The sequence below is a fragment of the Archocentrus centrarchus genome, chromosome 7 (genome assembly GCF_007364275.1).
Source record: "Archocentrus centrarchus isolate MPI-CPG fArcCen1 chromosome 7, fArcCen1, whole genome shotgun sequence".
Classification (NCBI taxonomy): Eukaryota; Metazoa; Chordata; class Actinopteri; order Cichliformes; family Cichlidae; genus Archocentrus; species Archocentrus centrarchus.
Genome location: NC_044352.1, coordinates 10,421,437 through 10,441,372, shown reverse-complemented (window position 1 = coordinate 10,441,372; position 19,936 = coordinate 10,421,437). Strand labels below are relative to the sequence as shown.

The following is a 19,936-nucleotide window of genomic DNA, read 5'->3' as shown; positions in this document are numbered from 1 at the left end:
TCCTTCTGAAAATGGAAGTAACACGTTTGTGCTGCGCGTCTGAGTGAGAGAAGAAAAAATGTGGTTGTCTATTTCCGGCTTTGAGTTGATGTGTGCACAGAAGAGAGAAGAGAAACTTCCTTGACTGTAGGGCTAACTATAGAGTTTTCTGTTGCAAGGGCAGGTTTTCAAATGCTGTGCACACAGTAGTTGAAGATAAACAGACTTTTTAATCACAGGACCATGAGCCGTGGATCTAAAACTAAAACAGAGAGCATTCAGAGCTATCTGCTGAGCCCACAGGAGAATGAGAAGTTGGAGGAGCTGCTGGGCAGAAGGTGTGCTGTAAGTTCTTAGCTGACCTGGGAGGGGATTGCCCACTGACGGAATGTTGCTCTGCTTTATCTGTTTGGACTTGTATCCTTTTTGAAGAAAGTCTACCTTAAATACCTTAAAAGTGAAAGGAGGTGGTATACATCGGCATACATCATTCTAATTGATGCATATTAACAGTGGGTCGAAGACTGTAATACTTGTAACACAGCATTGTTGTACCATCATTTTCTCAACTGTCTTTTGTTAGTTTATTTTCTGTATTTTTTTTTTAAATCTGTTTTCAGTCCATTTGAAAACCTGTCATACTTTAATCTATATTTTTAAAGCAAATCTAAAGTAAGTTAATGTGAATTCAAACATTTGCTGACATTAGGTCATTAAAAAGGAGGTAGCTGTAACAGGAAATGGTTGCTGAACCAATTCTTCCTCTGCTGTCAGAATTAGTCACTATGCTCAACTTTAGGCTTACAGTGGAAGTTGCCTTGTTCAGTATTTGCTTTTGGCTTCTGAGATAAACACAGCTGTGTTTATCTACAATTTTGTCACAGATATAATAACAAAGCACCAGACTGGTGTGAGCTATATGTTTTAGTTATGTAGAAGGTAGCATTAGAAAATTAGGAGCGTCACAAGACTTTAAGCTCTTATCTGAACAAATGAAAACAGATGAGGAAGTTTATTCTTGCCACGAGCTGCAAATTTACATATGAGCCGTAATAAAGTTTCCTATCAGCTCTGAGCTCCTTTAAGTGTATACATTGTCTACTGTGTTCAGTCCATAGCCACCGCAGTCGCACAGCTGTTCATGGCTCTACCTCACAGTCCATCTATGTGGAGTTTGCAGCACACTGGGGTGATCTGCTTTGTCAAAGACAACCCCCAGCGCTCCTATTACATACGGATGTTTGATTTAAAGGTAACTTCCCACACAATGCAAAGAATCTTTATGTAGCTCTATGATGTAGGTCCTCTGTGGACTCATGAGCTAAAGTTTCTAATCTCACAAGACTGACATGTTTTCAACTTTTCCCACAGGTGGGGAGAATGGTTTGGGAGCAGGAACTCTACAACCAAATCATTTACTCAGCCCCAAGGCCTTTCTTTCATACCTTTCCTGCAGATGTAAGCACACGCTTCTTTGACCTCTTCTTAACACGCCATTATGAATGCTGTGCAATCGCTTCTGTTAAAGTCATCACTGTTCGTCAGAAATCTTCATCAATCCTGATGTAGCCGCCTGTTTTTTAGTCTCTTTTATCTGATTCCGTGTTCATGTGTTCCACACTGTAGGACTGCCAGGTTGGACTGAACTTCTCTGACCAGCAGGAAGCAGATGCTTTCCAGACCGCTGTTCAGGAAAAAATCAACCAAAGGAACACACGGCAAGGTCAGCGAGTGTTATTTTTATTTTTATATATATATATATATATATATATATATAAATATATATATATATATATAAATAATATTATTTTATATATATATAAAATAATATGGTTGCCATGCAGTCACAATGCATTTGCACTGTGGAAAAAATAATTAAAATCACATTAAATAAGGAAGTTTTTTTTTATCAATTAGCTGAATCTAGCACTCTAAGAAAAAATATAACATTACTATATATGAGCAACAGCAACTCGTTGATTTTAACGGTTCTGTGTCATGTTGATGCAAAATGGTTTCTCTCGCCTCTCTCACAGACAAGAAACAGCGCCCCCCGCAGACTAGTGGTAAGACAGCAAAAGCTTTAGAGCAGCAGTGTGCCATGTAAACGTGCCAATATTTGGTGCTAAATATAAATATAATTTTCTGTTTTCTTTTACTGTAGAAAGAGGTTCCCTGCCTCCAATCCCACCTGAAAAGGGTGTGTAACTACTCTCCTTGCTGTACCTTTTACTGCTGATGCCTAAAATAAAATATACTAAGACCATAACCGGTGAGCTAACCTGCATGTCTTTCAAAAGCAGGACCTACTAGCCCCAGTTCTTTTCACATGGCCACAGTGGACATCCAAAACCCAGATATCCAGTCTTCACGTTATCGCTCGGTGCCTACACCTGCTGCTTCCTCAGCTGTGACAAGCAAAGGAAAGAAGAGCAAGAAGAAAGAAAAAGGGAAAAAGGGCCCCAAACTCTCCAAAGCAGACATAGGAGCACCAAGTGGATTTAAGTGAGTGTATGAGTCACTGAAAATCATGCAATGAAGTCTGGTTATATATATATATATATATATATATATATATATATATATATAATTTTTTTGTCATAATTTTTGTTAGAATTTAACATCATTATACAGTTGCCTTCTGCTTTCCTTCATGTCAGGCATGTAAGTCATGTCGGATGGGACCCTAACAATCTGGACCCCGACCTGATGAAGCTGCTGTCCCAAGCTGGCATTAGTGAAGCTGAAATGAGGGATGAAAAAACCTCTCAGCTCATCTATAATGTTATTGAACAGTCAGGAGGGATGGAGGCGGTCAAAAGGGAGGTGAACAGATCAGGTTAGACCCACAATTTAACCATTTCACTGCTCCCTACAGGGTAATGCATGGCTGAATTGTAATATATGTTTATACCTTGTTGCACTGAATTGTAGCTGCTGGACCTCCTCCTCCTCCACCTGGCAGACAGGGGCCCCTCCCTCCTCTGCCAGGGTCTAGCCCCTCTGCTCCAGCCCCTCCACCCCAACGAGGTCGCTCTGGCCCCCTGCCTCCAGTCCCAGGTCATTCACAACGAGGAACCCCACCCCCTCAGCCTCCTCCATCTCGTGGAGCTTTACCACCGCCTCCTCCAGGAAGCCGAAGTGGCCCTCCGCCACCCCCACCATCACATGCTCCACCTCCTCCATCTTCAAGGTCTCCTCATGCCCCACCTCTTATGTCTTCCCATGCTCCTCCTCCCCCACCGCCATCAAGCCAACAGCGCTCTGCAGGTTTTCCACCTCCTCCTGTCCCATCTACACCCAGCAGAGGGGGTGGTGGAGGAGGAGGAGGAGGAGGAGGAGGAGGAGGAGGAGGCCCACCACCTCCCCCTCCACCACCTCCACCACCTCCTCCCCAAACCTCTGTTCCTTCAAATTTCCCTCCTCCTCCTCCTATTTCTGGTTCCCCAGCACCAGTAGCTGCTCCCGCTTCCACTGGCGGCGGAGACAGCAGAGGAGCTCTGCTGGATCAGATCCGACTCGGGAAGAAGCTCAGAAATGTAAAGAAACTCGGCTTTCTCAAGAACATTTCATAAATGTTACATAAGTCACACATTTTGATTTTCATGCTGCAACACAAGTTTAGACATTTGTAGAGCATGTTGATGTTTACATTTTGTTCTGCTTTGTGTTTCAGGTAACAGAAAACCCTGATCCACCTCCGTCTGCACCAACTGAGTCAGGTGAAGGCATCGTTGGTGCTCTCATGATGGTCATGCAGAAGAGGAGCAAAGTCATTCATTCCTCTGGTAAATATTAAATTTACATCTTAAAACATACACACTGATCACTTTATTAGGTACACCTGTTCAACTGCTCATTAACACAAATATCTAATCAGCCAATCACATGCCAGGAAGTCAGTGCATTTAGGCATGTAGACATGCGCAAGCAGACTTACTGAGTTCAAACCGAGTATCAGAAAGGTGACTGTGAATATGGCATGGTTGTTGGTGCCAGACAGGCTGCTCTGAGTATTTCCTAAACTGCTGATCCACACAACCATCTGTAGGGTTTACAGACAATGGTCTGAAAAAGCGAACTGCTGGATAGCAGTGGCAGTCCCCTGGTCAAAACTGTCTTGTTGATGCCAGAGGTTAGAGGAGAACGGCAGACTGCTTTGTGCTGATAGGAAGGCGACAGCAACTCAAATAACCACTCATTACAACCAAGGTATGTAGATTGGCCAGCGTCTCTGAACACACATCACGTCCAGCGTTGGAGCAGAAAACCACACCAGGTGCCACTCCTGTCAGTTAGAAACAGGAAACTGAGGATACAATTCACATGGGCTCACCAAAACTGGGCAATGGAAGATTGGAAAAGCATGGCCTGGATTGGTGGGTCTCTATTTCTGCTGTGACATTTGGATGGTAGGGTCAGAATTTGGTGTAACCACATGAAAGCACGAACCCATCCTGCCTTAAATCATCAGTTCAGGTTGCTGCTGGGGTGGGGGGACATTTTATCTTGGTACACTTTGGACTCCTTTTTACTAGTGGAGCATCATTTAAACACCATAGCCTACCTAAGTATTGTTGTTGACCATGCCCATCCCTTTATGACCACAGTGTACCCATCTTCTAATGGCTGCTTCCAGCAGGATAGCGGGCCATGCCAGAAAGCTCAAATCATTTCAAACTGTTTTCTCGAATATGACAACATTCACAGTCACCAGATCTCAATCCAGCAGAGCACCTTTGTGATGTGATGGAACAGGAGATTCGCATCATGGGTGTGAAGCTGTGTGATATCATGTCAGTATGGATCAAAATCTCTAAGGAATGTTTCCAGCAACTTGTTGAATGAATTAGGGCAGTTCTGAAGGTAAAAGGGAGCCCAGCCCAGTGCTAGCAAGGTGTACCTAATAAAATGGCTAGTGAGCTACAAAGTCTTTACATTTGTTCTGTCTTTCAGATGAAAGTGAAGATGACGGCGGGGATGAAGACGATGATGACGACGAGTGGGACGACTGATGTAGCCGTTCTTGTCTTTGTGAATTTTAAACTTGAGCTGTGATGTTTGTGTTAAACCTATGAACTGTTACACTGTCAACACTGTTACATGAAAGGATTTGTTACAGGTTCATCAACAAGAGTATCGCTTGTGTGATAACGACTGTTTGCAGGAGATTCATAAAGAAATAAATAAATATTTCAATATGAAAGACTTAAAAGAACAAATTTATGAGAATTCTGAAATGCTTACATTTTTTTTCTAACACTTCCAGTGTAGGATTCATCAGCATCACAACATATAGCACTATGTCTCTCACTATGAAGGTGAAAAGTGGCTCTGAGTGGAAAATATGCTTAAGGAGCCATTTAGGGAGAAAAAAAAAATCTGTGAATATAGCTTGTGACAGAACTCCAACAAACAATGCTAAATCTGAGCCAGTTTCATTCCCATTTTTATAACATACTATACATAAAAAAGTAGGTTCCTGTATCATATTTTCAAATGTCTGTGCAAAAATCCCCAATTCCCTCAAATACCACCACCTACAAAGTGCATAACTGGAAGAACACTGTACGCTATACATAGCCTTAACACTCACATACTGTAGGTCACTAAAGCACAGGACAGTAAGGGAGTCATTGTATGACAAAATCCAATGGAATTAGCTTAAGAGAACACATTACACCTTACAAACATCATAACACACCAGGAAACAGAACAGTAAAATGTACAACTTGCAACAAACAACAACAGTACACATGCAAAATATGCATTTATATCACTGTCATACACTAGTAATCCAATGACTGTATCATGACCTTATATATTATATTCACAATCAATATATTACATTTCTGTTTCAAGATACTTAAAAGAGACCATACCTGTGTTTTTGCATGTTGGAGCCCATTAACTATATCTTACATATACTTTACATCACAGTCAGCCTTTGTCCAAAACAACACCAAGTTTGTGTGAAATATGTGATCGACCCCAATGTGCAGTCTGTTATTTTTCACCACATTACAGTACAGTTGCATGGTGTTTTGAAGACTAGAAATGTATGCTATTACTTAGAATGTGGTCATCAGTAGTGTAAAATATATTTCATATGTATTTACTGGGCTGGCACTTGCAAAACCACCAATACACATTAAGGACAGAATGACAGTATCACCTGCCTAATGAATGGAAGTGACATCCAAAGATGTGTCAACTGAAAGTCCACCATAAAGTCCAGACAGGCCACTGCCGGACAGCGTTGGTCCCGACTTCTAGCCGAGCCCTTGGTCCTGGCTTTCTGTGTGCCTGCGGCTGGTGCGCTTCCGCTGCTGCTGCTGTTTGGGACTGATTTGTTCCCAGTAGGACTGGCAGTACTGGTTAATCAGTCTGATCTCAGGTGGGAAAGGTGTGGAGGCGAGGGAGGACTGCAGGTATGGCCGCGCTTGGCGAGTTTTTGGCTCTTCCTCCTCGTCTTGAGCGGTAAGGGCTAAAACGATGTCTCGATCGAGGATGCGCAACGCCACGCGGGCAACTGTGTGTTTAAAGTTGTTTTCAGTGGCAAGGCAGTGGTACAGCCCTGCGTCTGTTTGGTTGAGAGACTTCAAAAGGATGCCATGGTTGGTCTTAAGAACTCCTGCGGCACGGTTGAGCTGCAGGAAAAAATATACATAAATCTAACTGTCAGCAACGAAAGCAATTACGCCAAAAAAAAGCAATAAAGATAGTTACCAAAAAGTGACGCGATTCCTTTTGCATTTCGAAAAATAAAAAGATTGCTCTTCCTTACCACTTTCCTCTTTCCTTCTCTCTGGAAGAGCCACTTGACTGTGGCCTGGGGAGAGCGAGGCTGACACTCCAAGAAGGTACTGCTGCCCTCTACTCCAAACTGCACGGTCTCTCTCAGACGTTTCTCTACTGGACATGCAGAAAGAGAAAAGATAGTTTAAAGAAAAGAAAACAGCAACATTTCGAAGTTTTCATCATTTTAAAAGCACACAACTGCCCCACCTTTGGCGTTAAAGCCTCTGCATTGTCTCAGTGGATCGCCGTGTTTAACGTCCTGCCTTCTGCTTCTCCTGCGGCAAAATTCAGAGTTGAAATTTGAAGTTGTATCGCCACATCCTAACTTTATAGTATAGAAAGTTATGAAATGCCCCTCACCTTTTGGTTGATGGGGTGAAAGCAGAGCAACTCTCTCCATCCCAGGCACAGTAGGGGTCCCGGGCCAGACAGCAGTCGGAGCAGGCCCTGCCATATACACCACAGCGGTGCAGCGACACTTGGGTCAGCCCTGCGTCTGATGACACGTACAGCTGTTGCTGCGGGGGACACAAACAAAACAAACTTTTCAGTGACTGTGGAGAATTGGCTTCAACACATGCAGAGAAATGTATATGACCCAGTTAAAGCTGTCTTACTCTTTTAGACGATATCTTCATTGTCTTGACTGGTGCTCTGGTCTATAAATTTATAAAGAGAAAAATGTAAAAAATAAAATAAAAAAAAAACCTGCTTATCTTTGACTCCACTTATCTTAGGACCACATGTTTAGACATACCCGAAAAACCTCCACTTCCTCTAGTGTTAATTCCTCCATGGTGGTCGGGTCCTTAGGCAAAACTATTACTTTTTGCACAGTGCCTCGATCTAGATGGGAGATGAATTATGTTCAAAACCAGTATTTTCTTGAAAAACAAAACAAAACAAAAAAAAAAACCTTCAACCAAATGTGTGCAATCATCCCTGCAGTTATCTCACCTGTCCCCAGGAAGAGCACCTCATAGCGCCCATCAACAGCGTCCACCTGGTCCACCACCAGGGAAGTGTACCTATAGTCCACACCGGTTCTCACCACCAGGGGGCGCCGATGGATTGGATAAACTGAATGAAACATGAGGGGATGGGCTCTGATGAAATTCACAGCCTCATCTGAAAAGTTCTTTGAGGATTGGATACCAGGAGTGAAGGTTCCTCCTGGACACTAGACGGAAAGAAAAAGGAAGGGGAATTTTGTGTGTATCATCTGGCAACTTCCTTTTTTGCTGGTTTAGATTTTAGTGCCTGGGTTTTATCCAATTGCATCATTTTGGAGATTACATGAAAGAAACCTACTGTTCCAGGCCGTGGGTAGGGAATCTTGCCAGTGTACTCTGTCCATTGGTAATTATGGCCATGTTTGTGGGCAAACGGTCCATTGAATACATTGCGGATATCAGCCATTGAGTACACACAGACTGCTGATCCCTTGAACACAGAGCTTGAGCACAAACAGACAATTAAGGTAATAAGTAGCGGTAGGAGATAGCTTGCACCCAACCCATGAAATTAAGGTTTGAACTGACCACAAAAATGTATGAAAATAAAAACTAGCAGAGTTAATGAGGTTGGGTGAGGTGTGCATTTATTGACCGAGCCTCCAAAAATGACTCACCCTGCTGTGGTGAAGAGAGCATACACCATGGGGTTTCGTTCATCCTGAGTTGGCTGTATAAATACATCCCCTGATAAAAGATTGACATGCAGATCAATCGCACTATAGTCAATTTAAAAAGCAAATAGTTTAAAAACGGTGCTTATTTTATTATGACTTTACGTAGTTCGTCAAATCGTGTCTCCACTCCGTCGTCTCCTATCACCGAACAGATGAGACGAGCCTTCAGGAACGTCGTCCAGCGGTTCACCAGGGACTTCTGTCCTCCTTCGTCATTCTAGACAGGAAAGAAATCAGGTCCCGATTGAGTATGTGCAACGCATTTCACGTTAAAAGGTGAGCTGCGTACAGTTTCACTATTTGTGCAGTACGGTTTGGCTTACCAGACACACTCTTCCCACTCTGGCTAAAACAGTGGGACTCGCCCCACCGCTGGAGTCTAGACTCTTCTCACGGAAAAAGAAGTACAGTTTGTCGTCGTTCTTTTCTGCACTGTCAGGGATCTGCTGGATCCGAATAAACACAGGCTCTGGAGGATAAAAACAGATAAGCAGAGAGAGGATTGAGACAAGTGGTTGTCAAAAAAAAATGAGAGCAGCAATAACCTGTAATCAGCAATATTTACCTCCTCAGACCCACACTTACTCACCGTTGAGCCATCTGGAGTCATACTGCTCTGTCCTGATTGCTGTTCTTCCTCCCATGGTCCTAAACAGAGCAGCATCTGTGCTCATGAAGTCGATATGTACCCCTGCATATAGATTACCATCTGCACAGGTGGGACAGTAAGAGAACAGAGTGGTGAAACAGTAGCTTAAGGAGTTTGAGAAGATTTTTTTTTTTTTTTTTTACTGGCTATAAATCAAGCAGGTCTTACTGATCAAAACTCCAACATTCTCCTGTTTGGGATCATAGGAACATTTTCCCTTCCCTGAATCCACATACCCAGGGACCAGCCTAAACAGGTAGTCCTGCAGAGGCAGATTATACAGTCAGTATGCATGAAAATAGACCGCTAAGACATCACAAGGGAGCATGGGAAATCATAAACAAATCAGCGTCCCAGTTTATAGCCGTGAAATATTTAGCAGGACAAAGATTTCCGGGCCTACAGCTGGAGGTGTTTTGCTGTAAATCCCTTGCGGGGAACCGTAAATGTCTTGTTCACCTCTGCCCTCCAGCCTCTGTTGATGAATGTGCAGATGGGTTGGTACGCTCCCGTTCCACAAGTATAGAGGTGGGTGCGGTTCCACGGCTCTATCAACCGCACAAAGTTGGCACATTCACCCTGACAAAGGAGAGTAAGATAAATGGAATTCAAACACTGTATCTTGAAAGCAGGAGCCTCCGAATTTTGAAAGAACAGGATGTAATACATGATCCTACCTGTCTTCCTTTTCCTGTCATCTGACATTCTCCCTTTCTCTTAGCAGATGCTGGCCAGTGGATCTGTTTTTCCAAAAGCATAAATACCCCCAAATGGTGAATTATTAAGGATCATTGTACTTCAAGACTAAATACCACATACCAAATAGCAGACTGGATTTAAGAAGCAAGGAATTTGTACGCACTATAAGTGGCTCCTTGTTAACATTGTGCATGTCCAGAGCCACCAGGTACTCCCGGCTGCCCAAGTACAGACGGCCCTGGTCCTGATCCATCAAAAGTATACGGTAATCGCTGGTGTTGAAGGTGAAGCTGAAGGGTCGTGCTGCTCTCGTGTCCATGAGTTCTGTTTGGAAAGTGTTGCGAGTTTGTTAAAAAAAAATAAAAAATTACAACTCCACCACTTGGAAAAACTAGCATCACGAGGAGAAAATCTAGCCATATTAGTCCTTTTATGCTTTTACCATGTTTCATTACAGACTTGGATGAACTTACGGTCCCTTTAACAACACACTTCTCACTTCTACGCAGGGAAATGTGTGTCACTGATTAAATATAACTCAACTTAGAGCATTTTAAGAAACATTTTCGCTTTTAAGATCTCAATATTTTATGAGCCCTGGCTGTCTGATTGAGTTTAAGGCACTGCATGCCCTGTAGAGTTAGACCAAAAAGCGGGTCCCTTAGGAAACACGGTCAGTGGAACTCACAGCTAATTCTTTAGATCAAATTTGTGTTCAGCAGAGCGTAACCTGTTAAGACACGCAGTGAAAAATGTCCCCCGCTCCCCTTTTTTTTTCTCCTGAAAAGCCTGATTAGGCTATTTTCATCTGCTGCAAGACAAGCGGACTCCACTGTGGAGGACTCTCCTTCTGAAAGTTTCCATTCTTCCGTCCAACCACTAGTTTAAACACATAAAAGGCAACACTCACTCATACATCTGTGGCATGTGCAAAATATTGACCACCATATGCGCACCCTGGGACATGGCGTAGGCATGGTAAAGACAGCAGGCTTATATATTGACAAATGTTCACAGAGACCCTCAGAAGTGGGCTTACGGGGAATCAAGAGGAAGCGCAATCTCTATTTACATCAAAGAGCCTTCCATTTTCCTTTTGAGGCCAGTGTTAACAGGATGCAGTCAAGGTGCCACAAAAATAAGCTATGCAATCGGATCTCCGGACAACACGGGATGGAGTGTCAGAGGTGGGATGAGGTCCGGTCCTGTTCCCAAGAGGTAAACACAGGATAACAAGCTTCTGGACAAGCTCCACCACTGGGTCATAGTGGATTCACTGAACAGGCTAAATGTAGAAACACCACACCCCTATACATGTCTCCATTCTCCGAAAATAGCAAACAATGTACTGCCATCATCTGGTAAACATTCAGCAAACACTTACCCCCTGACAACATTCTGACACTGATAGGGAAACACTGGGAAGGACACACAATTCAAGTACGAAACCACAGCTGGGCAACTATGAGCTCCCGTTACAACTTGACAACATATCGTCACTAAGGTACTAATGACTACTGCCATTTACTGTAGTCCCAGACGTCTCTCTAGTATAAACTAACTGCTGACAGCACTGCGAGGGCGTAAGATTCTAAAACATGGCTTCGGTTACACTGCACATTTTGCTCTCTAGCAATGCTGACTAATTCTATCAACCATTTTACAGTCATTTGCATTTAAGTGTGTGTGACTGACACAATTTCCCAGCAGCAGGGAAATCAATGTAGTGCCCCGTTCCTCCGCAGGCCTCCTGTACCCCCAGTGTCACTCAGCCCGGCTCATTTGTTCATAAGAGTCACATGTCCTCCAGCCTCCTCCAAACCTCCTCCACAGGCGCCTCAGGGAACAAAGAGACTCGCTGTCACAAACAATGAACAATAAATCCTTGGAGTCTCAGAAAAGAGTCGCAGAGTAAATCCAACTTTTTTTTTTCTTTTTTGTTTGGCATTAGGGGGAAGGGTGACTTAAGTCTGTGAACGCGCTCTTACGAACAATCTAGCATTCACCTTTCAGCTCCTACAAACGTCCTCCTGAATGTGAAATTGTCAGGGGCAGCTTTGCGCAGATGTGAATTCCTTTTTCTGAGAGGAACACGATCAAGTTCAAGACCAAGCTTGTGCAATCGGTAAGACTTCTACTTTGTTCAGTCTGCCGCAAAAAACTCACTGGTATGTATAAGCTGTTTACCGAAAGGGGATTAGTGTTAAAGGTCATGCAAAAATGCACAGCAATTACTCGCTCAAGCCCCCCAAGTGGAAACTGTCTCTGTACGCAAGAGCTGTCAACAGCATGTTTTCGGCGTTACAAAATCAGCTGAATTCAAAACAGCACAGCGTGCAGAATCCAGCTGCTATAAAACACAAATCTCGTGATTAGTTCACCTCTAATTTGCCTCAGGTGGCTTTTCTTGAAACTGAACCAAATCATAAATGTTTCCCATTAAATCGCTGCACTGGAAGAACATAAGGACCCAAGCATGCTAGCACTGCCTAGACCTGACCTGCAAACAGAAGGTCCTGACTCAACTCCACATGAAAGTGCTCGGGAACATTATAAATCTCATTCACGCCTCTAATTCTCACTTACACACAAACCTCAGGTGTGATGCGCACATGTGCGTTTGTGTGCCTGTCTGCGAGTCAAAGTGACAACATGATAGGGATGCAGAAAATACCTGTAATCATCCAACATTGTTTGGATCAAAGGTGTCTTCCACATATTTGTAACACGAATCTCTACCATTACAGTTAATAAGGACAGGGAACAGACAACACGGGAAAATCCCAAACGCCTACAAAAAGAGGCTTCAAAGAAAACACTATCTGCCCCATCTCAAATCTTCGCTGCCTTTCTAAAAGGTCATTTTACACTCGTGATCAAATTTCAGCTGTTTCCTTCTTGTGTCAGACTGTCAGACATCAAAAACAAAGAAGAACTGACAGGTCAAACTGTAGTGCGTGTGGGTCTTAGGGTGTGGGGAGAAACTGTTGAAGGGCACTACCAGTAACCACACGTAATATCCACCTTTTGTTTTCAAGTGTGGCAGGAAATACGTTTACATATGCATAAAAAGGAAACATAACCGCTGGTTCGGATGAGTGCGTGGGTGTATGCCTGAGTCTTGGCATGAGCGAATGGCTATGTGGGAGAACCCAAAAAAGTACCAGAAACTATTATGATAATCCCTGCTGTCAGAGGAGTTTTAGTTAATCTGTATGAACTCACCTTTAAAGGAGAGGCGAACCCGAGGAGCAGACTGCTGCAGGCCCAAGCCTCTGCAAACACAGAGGGCCAAAAGGAGGAGCTGGGCTCCAGATGCTGTCATGGTAACAGTCATGCAGGTAGCCCACAGAGATCTAAATCTGGACGAAAAGAAGAAAGACGAATGAACTATTATTATAGAGTGCCCCATGAGAAATGGAAGACAGAAAAAGAAGGAAGGGAGGACAGGCAAGCTAGTCTCTCTCACTTTCTCTGATCTCTCTGATCAGAAGTTTGGCCTGCAGCCTTCCAAGACAAGACGTCTCGTTTGGCAGGAGAGAACAACGTCCAAATCTTCGCACCTGCACTGGAAAATATGACAGGCCTATTATTTATTTAAAGTGTAAGACTAGTGAGGTATGTGTCAAGACTGTATAATAATACTTGCAAGCAAACAGTCACTTGTAAAAAGTGAAAAAAAAAAAAAGGATTAACGTCTTCATCTTGTACACATTGCAGTTTGTTTTGCATAAATTTTGCCCAGTTTTCTCTAAGAAAACTGTATCAAAAAGCTGATGAAGATGCCCATCAATGAGTCCCTCTGGCTTTCCCTCAGTCTTTTCAACAAAGCACGTCAGTGTACTTTCAGAAGCTGAGAAGTGAAATATATGACAGTTCAAAGAAACAGGTAGTCCTCGCTGAAACAATTTCTGACAGTTTAGGGGTGTTGAAACGTAGCCTAACTGTTAGACCTTAACTCCGGCATTCATTATGCATCTGCACTTTGGTTTGAGAGGATCCCATATAAATTATGGATACTAAAAGCTGAGTCCATAACATCCATTAAATTGTCTCCCTGAAGGTGTGCTTTGCTCGGGCTATAACCTATCCCACGGGCTTTTTCTTTCCTTTATGACATCCGTGTAGCCAAGGCCTCTAGTGCACATGGTACAAGCCTGGAAATGAGTTATTCATGGTCAGAAATGGGGTGTGATTTCACTAAAGAGTTACAGTTTTTCACAATATGTGTCACACATAATACAAAAAATATGCTCCCATAAAAAAAGCTGATGAAACTGAAATGAAATTTAGAAATTTAAAACAGAAGATACTGAGAACATCTCACAGCCTTCTTGGCATATTCACAGTTACCATATCTGCTCATGATTTCTGTTTGATTTATCAAACATTGTATATCACTTGTTAATAACACATCATGTATCATGAGATGTTTGAAGTGTGGTGGAGTCTTTTATTAAAAATACAGAGGTGTGAATACGCTTTTAAAAAAATCAGCACTGTAACATTATGACTTTATCAGTAAAACATCACCAACAAAATGCTAATAATCAGCTAATACTAATAATTAATAATAATTATTATTTGAATACATTACTACATGAACAACACAGACATGGTTAGGTCCTAATATGAATACATATAATAATGTCTAGTCTGAAGACTACACTTTACCTACCAATGTTTAGATTTAGGTGAAAAATAATTAAAGGGTAGGTCTTCTTAAAATACCTTTTTTTAAAAATCCTTAAAACACATTTAGTGGGTGTTATTAAACCATCATACTGAGCCTTAGGGACTACATGTTCGAGATGGCCTGATTTCGTGGTATTTGTACAAGTGACGGCACTTAAAGCTGGTTTTCTGTGCTTGGGTGGGATCAGTAGTAGAAATTAAAGTTCTGCTGTGTTATTATACGGTTTCCCTTTAAAGAAAAAAAAAATAATTACAGGATTTCTGTAACCTTGTTCTTTTTTCAGGAGGAGTGCGCGCTTACCTGTGAACTCAACATCCAGAAATAGGAGCCGTGGGCTACAAATGTGTGCACTTCAGCCATCTACCATCCAGACCGCGCTACAGAGTAACCAAGCCCGAGTTAAAAGTTAAACCGGAGAGAAGTTAAATGACCTACCTTTGATACCGTGCTTTCGCGAAAGCCGCCGTGCCTCTCAAATCCCAAACTTGCGGGATGTTACCGCTGCACTCCTCGCGTTTTGCGCCTCGGAGCCGAGCTGGAAAATCTCTGTCAGCGGCTCTGCGCAGGCATAAAACAATCCGATAGGTTTTGCTAATTCCTCTTCTGAGGAAAAACCGAAGGCTAATAAGCCGCCATTGACCAAAGGCATTCATTCAACATTTAAAAAGAAGAAGAAGAAGGTGGGGGCAAAAACAACTAATCCCTTAACGCCTTTTCCACTCTTTCCAAAAAAGTTTAAACCTGGATGGCAACAACCATCACCGTGATGTGATCAAGATGTTGGTCCGCTGATCCGTTAAAGTGAGTTTTGGAGGTGACTGAGATTCAAGGGACCAGGTGCAGGTGTTGGGAGAGTGTGTGCCCTGCTGTCCTCTCCCTTCTGTTCTTTCCCCACCCAGCCTTCGCTCTCCTGTTGGCCCACAGCAGCATTGGACCAAACCTCTTGGTACACCATATGGGTATGATTAACCCTGTCTCTGCTGGTGAGTCAAACGCACTGCTCCATTCTGCTATAAACTGCAACTAATATATATATATATAAATATATATAAGTCCAATTGTTTTATAAGCGGCATATTTAATGGAAATTACTGTTATATGTTTTCATTTATTTCTTTTTCTTTTTTTTACTGTGGCACCAACAGGGCCACAGACTATTCTTATACATGATGCAGGGGCTGAAATTTACTATTAAGCATCTAGGAGCCGGGTCTGCTACTAGGACAATGTCACCATTACTCTTCAGAGCCAGGTCAGCCGAAAAAGATTCCAGGGATTCCTCTCTGGCTGGCTCCAGCGCTCATGACAACAGTGACAAAGCAACCAGAAGGAGGGGGGACTGAATGTAAAGGACATCCATCCTTTTAACGGAGCCTTGAGCTTGAAATTAAAACAGCTTTCAGAGCGTCTCTCATCATTACCCGCTTTGTGGAGAGCTCTGACGCAGTGTGGTGCACTAAAGACACAAAAGCAGACGGTGAATGTGTTCTGACAGTAAAATAAAATAAACACATGAGGCAATGCGGTGTGCCAGTGTGTAAAAGGTCACACAGGAGGGCAGTTCCTGGCAAAGCCTCAAAAAGCTTTAATCATCACCCTCTGAATCTATCTTTAATGCACATTCTCAGGTTTGATTCCTCATCACACGAGCAGAGTGTTTAATCACTGAGCTTATCAGAAGCTGGGTATCAGCCTCATGTGCTCTACAGGCAGCACTGTGTGTGTCAAAATGTGTCCAGGAGAGCGCCCTTGTTTCCCGCCCCACAGGAGGCATCCTTCTGTTTCCAGTTGCGGAAATGACTCATGACTGTGTGCCGGGTTCAAGTTTCCGTGTGCTCTCAACTTTGGCCATGGACACCAATAAACTGACCAGCTCCCGCCCTTCACAAGCACCCATTAACGTCATTTGTACAGTATCTTTCACTGCATCATCCTGTGGTCTTATCTCGCCAGCATACATGCACTGCTGCCTCAACTTGCTAGTCATAGCAACAGCTCTTCACTCAGTGTTGCGGTTGGTATTTTTGCTCTGTGTACGTGAGTATATCCCTGTTAACTCCAGCATGATTGATGATTTTGTTGGAGGCAGACGGTAGGATTAGGAAACAACACTGGCTGTTTTTCTGGTCCACAAAAGCCCCCCTCAAGTGGCTCTTCTTCCCTAATGGATAGGTAATGTGAAATGTGAGGTAGAAATTGATCCCTTTAGGCCAACCAAAAACTCCTGGTGAATCCTGGGACCTTGGGCACATCAATCATTTCCAGAGCCAGAGTATTGTCCCCGCAAGGAAAGACAGCCTATTATCTTAACCCCCTGATGGGTTTTCCTGCAGTGGATTGATGAATTGAAGAGTGTCTGAACATGCCAGCAGCTTAGAGGCATGTCCAGGGCATCACCATTGCCCTAAGAGGAAATTATAGGCTGGAGAAAATAAGTCTAAAATATTCACCAGAATTGTTTGCTCTGTGTTCAGTGACAGCGCTTTCCACACAGATTAACAAGCCTTGCAATTATTATCTTACAGGCCAGAAAAAATGTAAACATCACAATGCATGAAAAGAGAGCAGGTGCTGTGCGACATTCCCGAACTTCACACACCAGTGATTATCAAAGGAGAGCAACTTTGGAAAACATCTTTGACATGAAGGGCGCATACGTGGCGCACATTCCAGTCACAGCCTGTTCACCACGCACCGGATTGGAAGTGAGGTGAGTGCAGACTTTTTTAGTGCAAACACTGTACAGCCATACTGTAGCTTCGGCTTCTTTGAGATGAAGCACCATCTGCAGTCGTCCAACGTGCCACGTGTCCACGGGGCCAGCCAGCCACCATCTGCCTTGAAGACAAGACTGGCACTCTCCCTTGCTATAAAACGCAGCTGGGAGATTCAACAGCTGCTGAAGAAGAGCTCTTTCCAAATAACAAGGGGTATGCACGTGTATGTGTGTCTGATAGGGAGGGTAGTGGTATTTAAAAAGAGGATAGTGAGGATGTAAAGCAGATAAGTGCGAGTGCAGTCCTCGTGTCTTAAAAGGCAAATCTGTCAGCGCTCCTTGAAAAGTCTTTGGTAATAGCTGGTTAATGGTTAAGTGTCCCAGTGGGAGAAAAACAGTCCAAAATGTTATTTGTTTTGAGTATTTATGACTTGAGCTCTATCTTAACCTCTGACACAGACGTTGTTAGTGCTCAGAGAATTAGTGAGAAAAATTTGTGAGGCTGAACAAAGTGAGAGTACAGTGCGCGCGGCTCTTTATTTGGCAGACAAATTTGTATGCCGCCATACATGTATACAGTGTGTGCATGCCGACACGGACACACAAACGCAAGTGCGCTCACGCTGCTGCTTGAATTGAAATGAAATTGATTTCTCTTATCTTTGTCCACACCTTTGCTCTCTTCGCAAACATCCTTGACACACCAGACTGCAGGTGAATTTCAATGTCAAAGACACAAAAGGTAATGCAGAAGCTGCAATCTGTTCATTCTGTCAAGAAGTTTTGTGTGTGCGTGTGTGTGTAGGTGTGCGCGTGCACTTGTGGGCATGTGTCTACAGTATGTGCAGTGTGATTGGTGGGGGTTAGGCCTATTCATCTGTCTGGTGTGATCATGGCTCTCTGTAACTGGGCCTAGGCGTGAGTATGCACTCTGTGATCTCCCAGATAAGAGTCATCCATCTGCCGTGTGTATCTGTCAGGGCCCAGGCAGCTCTGCTTATCACTGCACTCATCCATTTCCCTCAGTCATACTCACTCCATTCTCTTCTCATCTTCTGCTGCTTTTTCTGCTGCACTACTGAAATGCTGTGCTTCATCTTGATTATCCGGCGAGTGGAGGATCGCGCTCGCGTTACAAACATGCGCGTGTTTATGTGACGTGCGGCTTCTGAAAGCGTGCGTGCACGTGCAGAGGTGCATGGAAGAATGCAAGCTTCTCAAACAAGACTGCAAGCATGCACGCATTCGCAGACACACACACACACCCACACGCAGGTAGTTGTTATTCAGGGGGCCTATCTCAACCCGTCAGATTATCCACTATTGATGAGCCTCAGAGAGCAGCTCATACCCCTTTTTTTGTACACATTGCAGGAGAAAATAACCTTCCTCACATCAATCACAGATGAAGAATTAGCTCGTGTGTGTTTTCCTTTCATTTTTTTTGTCATTGTTAATCGGTCTGAGATTCTTAAGATGCACCGAAAAGGAAAGAACATGAAGCAGCACATGAAGCAGATGATTTGTGTACAGTAGCAACAAGAGCTTAACCCAGGGGAGTGTAGTTTATGCTGGAGAATCTGTTTAGGATTTTGCCACCCCATACATAACAAAGGCTTCACAGGCAACCCTCAGACCACAAAGCAGCCCGAGGATGGTTTTGCTGTCCCAGCAATCTGTACTTAGTTTGTCACAATCAATATTGTAGGAACCAACCCCATTATTAATTCATAGTCATGAAAATATGTTGTGCTCTGAGGTAGGCTGAATAAAATACTTCAAAGAGGAGACAAACATTGTGTTTCACATGGGATCACTTCATGGGGCAATAATGTGTTTCATCATCAGTATTAATAGTATATGCCCATCCTAGACCGCATACTCCGGGTGCTGCTTCTACAGGACAGGTTTTTGCTAGTGGAATATTTATAGCTGTGCATTAAAAGTGGAATCAGGGGTTTAAGTGTACCATTGCAGCAGCGCTGCTGGTCCTTTGTCTGGGCCTGTCCAAAAATGTCTTGCCTGTGGCTATTTGCAGTGCTACATTTGAAATGTCAGTGATATCACACGCTGCCGTCAAATCAAAGATAGAACACATTAAAGAACAGCTGTATCTCAGCAGGTATTCTTTGATTCTTGCCTTCAAGATGCAAGTGTTGCAGCCAAACATATCTGAGATCACTTTAATAAGTCACACATCTATAACTTATAAGAAGCTGTTAGTGTTTGAGACAGCTGAGGCGAGACTTAATCATTTCTCATTTGTGCACACCTGAAAGTTTAAATGCCGCTGTCAAATTAAGCTATTTACGAGTTATTAGATTCACTCATAAAAAAAAATCTGACAGCTATTTTAACGTAGGATAGGCTGAACCACACTGCCATCTTGTGGTTATTTTATCATTATGAAATCCTTTATTTAAACAGTCTTGCTGAGATCTGGAGCCCTTTTTTTCAACACAGACCTGTGTACAAAATACAATAGTGTGCAAAAGTCTTGAGCCACCCCTTATTCCTTTATATTTTGTTTCCCGGGAGCCAGGCTTGTAATTTTTTAAAGTGGTCTTGAACAGTAGGTCTTTCTGAGGATCTTCCAAAGCTTTTCGTTGGACATTGGCTGCTTTTTCACTCATTTATAGTCCAGTCTTTGTAACTGACCACTTTCAGGGGAATGCTTTTATTATTTATTAAGCCACTTAACACTGA

General features: G+C 43.1%; 2 protein-coding genes across 7 annotated transcripts; one reads left to right on the top strand and one right to left on the bottom strand.

The window, feature by feature from the left end:
- Positions 1 to 30: 30 nt before the first annotated feature.
- On the top strand, positions 31 to 5,143 carry wasb (WASP actin nucleation promoting factor b). 3 transcript variants are annotated; one of them, XM_030733515.1, is made up of 11 exons: positions 31 to 324; positions 1,091 to 1,231; positions 1,351 to 1,437; positions 1,606 to 1,702; positions 2,016 to 2,045; positions 2,144 to 2,179; positions 2,283 to 2,484; positions 2,640 to 2,818; positions 2,914 to 3,518; positions 3,656 to 3,767; positions 4,936 to 5,143. In XM_030733515.1, the coding sequence occupies exons 1-11, from the start codon at positions 223 to 225 to the stop codon at positions 4,992 to 4,994; spliced, it is 1,650 nt and encodes a 549-aa protein (XP_030589375.1). In that variant the 5' UTR covers positions 31 to 222; the 3' UTR covers positions 4,995 to 5,143. The 3 variants fall into 3 exon arrangements, with proteins under 3 accessions (XP_030589375.1, XP_030589374.1, XP_030589376.1); XM_030733514.1 differs by having other exon boundaries at positions 2,280 to 2,484; XM_030733516.1 differs by having other exon boundaries at positions 182 to 317; positions 2,280 to 2,484.
- A 45-nt stretch (positions 5,144 to 5,188) lies between these two features.
- LOC115782956 (semaphorin-3F-like) lies at positions 5,189 to 15,412 on the bottom strand. Of its 4 annotated transcripts, none has more exons than XM_030733509.1 (19): positions 14,950 to 15,412; positions 13,288 to 13,386; positions 13,044 to 13,180; positions 9,982 to 10,142; positions 9,797 to 9,859; positions 9,579 to 9,698; positions 9,288 to 9,381; positions 9,060 to 9,179; positions 8,794 to 8,939; positions 8,573 to 8,687; positions 8,411 to 8,480; positions 8,092 to 8,236; positions 7,738 to 7,960; positions 7,538 to 7,626; positions 7,398 to 7,439; positions 7,141 to 7,298; positions 6,988 to 7,055; positions 6,767 to 6,894; positions 5,189 to 6,629 (listed from the first exon to the last, which is right to left on the bottom strand). In XM_030733509.1, the coding sequence occupies exons 1-19, from the start codon at positions 15,165 to 15,167 to the stop codon at positions 6,252 to 6,254; spliced, it is 2,574 nt and encodes an 857-aa protein (XP_030589369.1). In that variant the 5' UTR covers positions 15,168 to 15,412; the 3' UTR covers positions 5,189 to 6,251. The 4 variants fall into 4 exon arrangements, with proteins under 4 accessions (XP_030589369.1, XP_030589370.1, XP_030589372.1 ...); XM_030733510.1 differs by having other exon boundaries at positions 6,767 to 6,891; XM_030733512.1 differs by having other exon boundaries at positions 6,252 to 6,629; positions 13,288 to 13,381; positions 14,950 to 15,087.
- Positions 15,413 to 19,936: the final 4,524 nt, after the last annotated feature.

Excerpts from the sequence above, each read along its gene's own strand:
- wasb (XM_030733514.1), top strand. The coding sequence starts at position 223 with ATGAGCCGTGGATCTAAAACTAAAACAGAGAGCATTCAGAGCTATCTG. Across the intron at positions 1,232-1,350 it reads TACGGATGTTTGATTTAAAG|GTGGGGAGAATGGTTTGGGA; the intron begins GTAACTTCCCAC and ends CTTTTCCCACAG. Across the intron at positions 2,180-2,279 it reads TCCAATCCCACCTGAAAAGG|CAGGACCTACTAGCCCCAGT; the intron begins GTGTGTAACTAC and ends GTCTTTCAAAAG.
- LOC115782956 (XM_030733509.1), bottom strand. The coding sequence starts at position 15,167 with ATGAATGCCTTTGGTCAATGGCGGCTTATTAGCCTTCGGTTTTTCCTC. Across the intron at positions 13,387-14,949 it reads GCGAAAGCACGGTATCAAAG|TGCAGGTGCGAAGATTTGGA; the intron begins GTAGGTCATTTA and ends CATATTTTCCAG. Across the intron at positions 8,237-8,410 it reads GCTCTCTTCACCACAGCAGG|CTCTGTGTTCAAGGGATCAG; the intron begins GTGAGTCATTTT and ends TTTGTGCTCAAG.